The sequence below is a fragment of the Eurypyga helias genome, unplaced genomic scaffold (assembly GCF_000690775.1).
Source record: "Eurypyga helias isolate BGI_N326 unplaced genomic scaffold, ASM69077v1 scaffold180, whole genome shotgun sequence".
NCBI classification, from domain to species: domain Eukaryota; kingdom Metazoa; phylum Chordata; class Aves; order Eurypygiformes; family Eurypygidae; genus Eurypyga; species Eurypyga helias.
Window position 1 is genome coordinate 75,759 of NW_010223568.1, and position 6,000 is coordinate 81,758.

At 40.1% G+C, this 6,000-nt stretch overlaps 1 protein-coding gene across 1 annotated transcript in view; it reads left to right on the plus strand.

Moving 5' to 3' along the window:
• The window catches only part of LOC104515595 (hemicentin-1-like), a gene marked incomplete at both ends in the record, with an annotated part of 103,999 nt that overhangs the window by 44,174 nt on the left and 53,825 nt on the right, over positions 1-6,000 (plus strand). The window contains 4 exon segments of the mRNA XM_010159995.1: positions 2,510-2,651; positions 3,064-3,191; positions 3,907-4,020; positions 5,186-5,344. Coding sequence (XP_010158297.1) covers positions 2,510-2,651; positions 3,064-3,191; positions 3,907-4,020; positions 5,186-5,344 — 543 coding nt within the window.

Here is a 6,000-nt window from a genome sequence, read left to right on the forward strand (position 1 = left end):
ATAATTAGGAGCATGAAGGTAAGTTTGCATGGAACACTGACAGATGTGTATTATTCATGAAACTCAAACACAAAGCATAGTGCAAATATTTTAAATAGAAGTATGTTAAAGAATTTGAAACAAGTCATGTCTGTGAGTTGTATACTGATGTTTCAACTAATTATATTTTAACACTAGTGTTTTCCTTGGGACCCTTGCTCTCCTATTCAGTAGGATGTATTACAGGACGAATTATTCTATAGTGGCTGTGACTGTGGTGGACAATAACGTGTCTCCCATCATGGGGCAGTCTGTTGCTCCCCTCCCGTGCCGCTGTCATGTGTTGTCATGAGTCCATGTTGTCAGGTGAAGTTGGACCTGCAGAGGCACAGGCACCTTGTCAGTCAGCAGTGTGTGACCTCATTAATACTATCTGTAGACCTTCCAGCCTCTGTTTCCCAAACCTCTGCTACTCTTGATGAACCCTTCCATGTAACAGGTAGAAAGATCTCTTGCTGTTCTTATCTGTGTCCTTAATTTGAAGCTGGAGCATTTGAAAACCGTTTCATTTCTCATTATCTCATTTTCTATCAGTCACTAATCCGCTCTCATTAAGTTTGCTGAGATTGCAGGGAGTAAGATTGTTTTCTAAGTTCTGTGTTGTAATGCCATTTGCTTAAAGAGCTGCTAACTCAAACCCACAGTGTTTGTGCCCTGCCAGGAGTCAGACCCTGCCTCACTTCTCTCCTAGAAGCAGCCCAGTCTGCAGGGAGGGGAGGCAGGTCCTTCCAGACCAGAAAACCTCTGGTTTTTAGTTAGCAGCTTTTTAAGCAAGTGGTATAACAACACAGAAAATGGTCTTCCTCCCTGCAATGATAATGAACAGGGCATGGTATTAATTCTTCCAGAAGGACATTTGTAGTAGCACTCAGACTTGTTTCTGTTTGTGTTATCACAGACCAAATGGGGAAGATTTCTGCTGTTCTCCTGGAATTCGCGTAGCATCGCACCTTCATGGGTTACGCCAGACACAAATACATTGCCAGCACTGGCTCTTAGGCACATTTTTCAAATGTCAAAATTGTAAAAAAAGCCACATTTCAAAATGTTTATAGGATGGTGTAATTCCCACTGAAGCTAGTAAGACAGATCTATGCAGAGCAGCCCTTGGTCCAAGGTATCTCTGGGTTACATTTATTTGGCCTTTTTTACTCACCCAAAAGGCAGAGTTGGGGTTAGATTTTTCATTCCGTGGAAAAGAAATCAGCTGTAGAGGAACCCATGAGAACTCGGGCAGTGTGTGATCAGAAAAGGGCAGTACTAGAGATGAAGGTTGACGCTACTGATCTGACAGCAGCCAGTTACATGCCTTAACTGAGATGAAGTGCCAACAGGTAGTGCTACAACTTGCTACGTTTTCATCCGTTAGGTGGTGTGGATCTTTCTCTTGCCACTGTGAGTTGAACAGAATCATAGGTATCGGAGAGGAGAATGTCCGTTGCCACAGCGAATTGTTTTGGTGGGTTTTTTTACTGAGGAAGTCTGTCTAGGGTTATAAGTGAATGAATTCTGTGAAGCTCACCAGTCTCTTGAGAAAATGCAGGTGAAAAAAATCTTTAACATCCATTGGCATTGTTAGCACTGCAGATTCAATTGTCTTCAGCGTTTCTTTGCTGGCCGTTGCTTTCTGCATACCTCGTGACTTTTATTTTCACCGCTCAGGTTGTATTCTTACTGTTAACCTGCCGGGAGGCTTGTGCTCATTGGCTTCAGTTTTCAAGAGCCTGCGTGTATTTGATTCAAAGTTCTCAAAATTGTCTCTGTTGCTGCTTCGCTGAGTTTTCGGTGTGATTACAAGTTCTGAGTTAATTATCACATAATTATTACGTTCAGGTTGAATCCATGCAAAACCACCAGTGCTCCCAGTTTGTATTCACAATGATGACCTGGCACTTCTCATTGTTATTTCACCCTGCCTTTGTCACCCTGATGGACCGTGGTGCTGAACCTTGCTTGAATCTGGCAGCTTTTTGTTACAATGGGTGCCCACATTTGGCAGCTCCAAATTCTGGGTCTCAGAACAAAGCAAACTCTGCAGGCATGTGAATGGATTTGGGCTCTGTACCCTGAATCCTGACTTACTAACTTCTATAAAGGTGTGCATGTTTTGTGCTGTGGCAGTGGTAGACTGCTAGAGGAAGTGAGGAAACGAGTGGGCTCAGGGAAAGAACACCTAATTCAAGAAACAGAAATTCTTTGAATAAAGTTATAAGTAAAAGAGACTTAAAAGAATGTGTTATCACCAGACTGATTATATTTTAGTGCAGTTGCTGCCTTTATGATGCAATTTATGTGTGCCTGATGGGCACGAACTGTATGAATTGAAGGCAACTACGGAAGCATTCACATGACCTTCATTAGGACTGTTTTCTTGTTATAGAGCTGTTTGAAAATGGGAATAAAGTGATTGTTATAATCTGTGTTTTCTGAATGAATCTTTTCAATTACTGTTTTTAATTTCTTTTACTAGAACCACCTAGGGTTGTCATTTCACCTAGGAATCAGACTTTTACTGAAGGCTCTGAAGTGTCTATCAGGTGTTCTGCAACAGGTTACCCACAGCCCACAGTAGTATGGACACACAATGATATGTTTATTATTGGTTCAAGCAGGTAGGGGTTACAGATTTTTCTATTTCTTTTTACTTCGTTATGACGTGAGAGAGAAATTTTGGAGAATGCCAAAATATTCTGACTATTTCTTCCACAGAAGCCTCTGAGTTTTGGAAATAGTATCTCAATCTTCATTTTTCTAACTCTGATTTCAATTTCCTCCTCTCCAAAATAGAAATACTTCAGTTGTCGTCTTCAGAAAGTTTTTACAAGGTTAATTTAAATCTTTTCACAAATGCTTTGGTATTGTCTGGTAGCTAGAACAACACTAATATTTTTTTTCATGGGAAAAATCCAGCAATACCTGTTTATGAATCATCTCTTCATGCTGTTGCTGCTTGGAGTGTGGATGTAACAGTTACATCTTTTTTCTTCAGCTAATTATTTTGGTTGGTTCCCTGTCTGTTCTCAGGTATAGATTGACCCCAGAAGGCACCTTAATCATAAGAAAGACAATTCCAAAAGATGCAGGAATTTATGGTTGTTTGGCAAGTAACTCAGCTGGGACAGAAAAACAAACATCCACCCTTACATACATCGGTAAGTAAAGAAACAAGGTAGTGAAATTAAAGAAGCAAAGTAATACATCATCAGGGAGGAACTGTTGAAATTAGCAGAACCATACAAAACACACTAGTAGAAATTTCAAGAAACTCAGAAAATATGTTGAACAGCTCACAAATGTTCTTTTTGTTTTCTGTTCAAATCTGAGCAGTACTGTTAGCTGATATTTAGGGCTTAGTATTTCTTCTTATGCTGTTTGTAAGGGGGGAAAAAAAAAAAAGAAAAACTACCACCAAAAATCCCACAACACTAAAATTGGGTATTAAGGTGGGGTAGACTTGTAAACCTGAGCACATCTTCGGAGAAGGAATTACGTTCCTGTAAATTCACTGTAAACACTACATACATAATTCTGCTAATAGCAGACTACTAAAATTCTTGATGACCAGCATCTGGCTGGAGCAGGAGAGAGACTGAATCTTTTTACTTTCTACATGATCAAACTCTTCCAATTCTTTCTTTAAAGTTTCCTGTACATTCTACATATGGTTCAGGTGCTCTGGACATTCCAGAATCTGTGTCCATTTCCCAGTGTTCATCTGTCACCTTTACATGAGTTTTATGACCTTCTGACTTTTAATATAAATATTTTTCCATATAACAAGAAAAAAATGGAGTATTTAATGGTTTATGTCTTAACAATGGTATATTGTTTGGATGAGAAACGAATTTTTTCTGTATTTCTTTTTAGAGAGCCCAACATTGACCATAGTTCAGAGTGAAATTCTTGTTGCTCTTGGAGACACAACTATTATGGAGTGTAAAACGACTGGAGTCCCACATCCCCATGTTAAATGGTTTAAAGGTGCAGTTATTACATTGTGTTTTATTTATTTACTTTAGCAGTAATAGTTAGAGCAATGATCCCCAAGTGACTTTATTTTCTCAGAAGCTTTATTCACTGTATTCAACCAGTGAGTGACCTGTGAATTTCTCTACGCCTAGAAGATATGCCACTTGACCTTCAGGGTATAAATTCTTGTTTAAATACAACGGATGAACATAGAGAATCATAATTGCAGGAAAAAGCAGAGCCTCTTGCCTACTTAAATAACGTTCACGTTATGTCAGAAAATGTTTAGTTTAAGGCTACAAAAATCGCACAACATTTTTCTGTTTTTCCCGTTGGATGTTTGCTCAGATTCCTTTGCAACTCCTAGGGAATTTTCTTTGTTCCTTCTGGATCTCAGAACTATCTGCTACAGTTTTTTAGGGAGGGAGGTAGGATATTGAGAATCAACTGCAGGAGTTTTCGTAGGGTTAGATAGGAATTAGAGAATCCTATGTCTCAAGACTGAATGTTTATTCTCAGAAAAAGCAGCTGGTGTCTGTGTGCGGTTGTCTAAGCCACCTGCCTGCTGATTTTCTGGAAAACCAGTGCTCACATTTGGTAGATAGTACTTACAGATAGCTTCTCGAGTCCAATCTTTCATCTCTGACAGTGGCTAGAGGGAAAGACAAAACACTTCATGGTCTGTTTGCAAATAACCTTCTACTTCTGGGCTCACTGCAGTCAATGGTTGGCCTGTATTTTAAAGGAGGCTTTGGTACTCTTCCCAAAGAGCGCACGTGGGCCAATTCTGAATGTTACACAGCAGTACTGTGGCTCCTGCTGAGCTTGAGAGGTAGCAGAGCTGTTTTCTGGGTTTTGCAGAGTTCCGAACATGGGACAGAACTGGCAGGCAAGTCACTGCCACACGTATTCTCCAACTTGGGAAGGAGAAATACAGCCTGGCACACTGTCCTAATGCTGATCTCCATCCAAAGCTACTTGGGTTTGTGTTCCCCTTGTGAAACAAGGAAATAAAAAGGGTTTGTATCTAATGTAGTAATGATTTTTTCCACTCAGTTGAGTGGAAATGCATGCAGGCACATTGTGAACTAATCTGAAACTTGAACACTGTTCTGTTGGAATAATTTTGGTAAATACCGTATATATTTCAGTTACTTTTTTTTCTGTCTGGACTTAGGTGACTTAGAGTTGAGGGCATCAGCGTTTCTCATTATTGATGCTCACCGGGGTCTTTTGAAGATCCAGGAAACACAAGATCTGGATGCCGGTGACTATACCTGTGTGGCTATCAATGATGCAGGGAGAGCTTCTGGAAAGATAACTCTAGATGTTGGCTGTAAGTAGCTTGCAGTGTAGACAGTAAGTACTGTGATTTCAGTGTTTCTGTATCTGGTCAATGGTTCCCTGTTCATCTGAAACTTTCTCACAAAGACTGGGTGTGTGCTGTGAACACCTTTGTGGTGGTGTTCACTGAGCTGTTTCCTTGTATTTGGACTCCAACTTCCTTTCACTCTTACTTCTTTTAGCTGTGGTTTAGCCCCAGTCAGCAACTAAGCACCACGCAGCCTCTTGCTCACCTCCCCTCTCCCCCAGTGGGATGGGGGAAAGGGAGGAAAAAGATGAGAACTTCTTATGGAGATAAGAATAATTTAATAATTGAAAATAAATTAAATAAAATAATGATACTACTAAAAATAGTAAGTAGTGAAAATACTATTAATAATAATAATGATAGTAACATGTAATGAAAAAAAGGAAAAAGGGGAAAAAATCTGAAAATGATACAACCACTCACCACCAGCCAACCATCACTCAGCCGGTCCCCGAGCAGCAGTTCCCCTTCTGGTCAGCTCCGCCTGCTTATACACCCAGCGTGGCGTTTGATGGCGTGGAGTGTCTTTTGGTAAAGAAGAAGCTGGGAGGACAGGGGCAGTATGAGAAATTGAAAAAGTCCTTAGTTTAATATAAACGTTGCTTGGCAACAACTGCAAA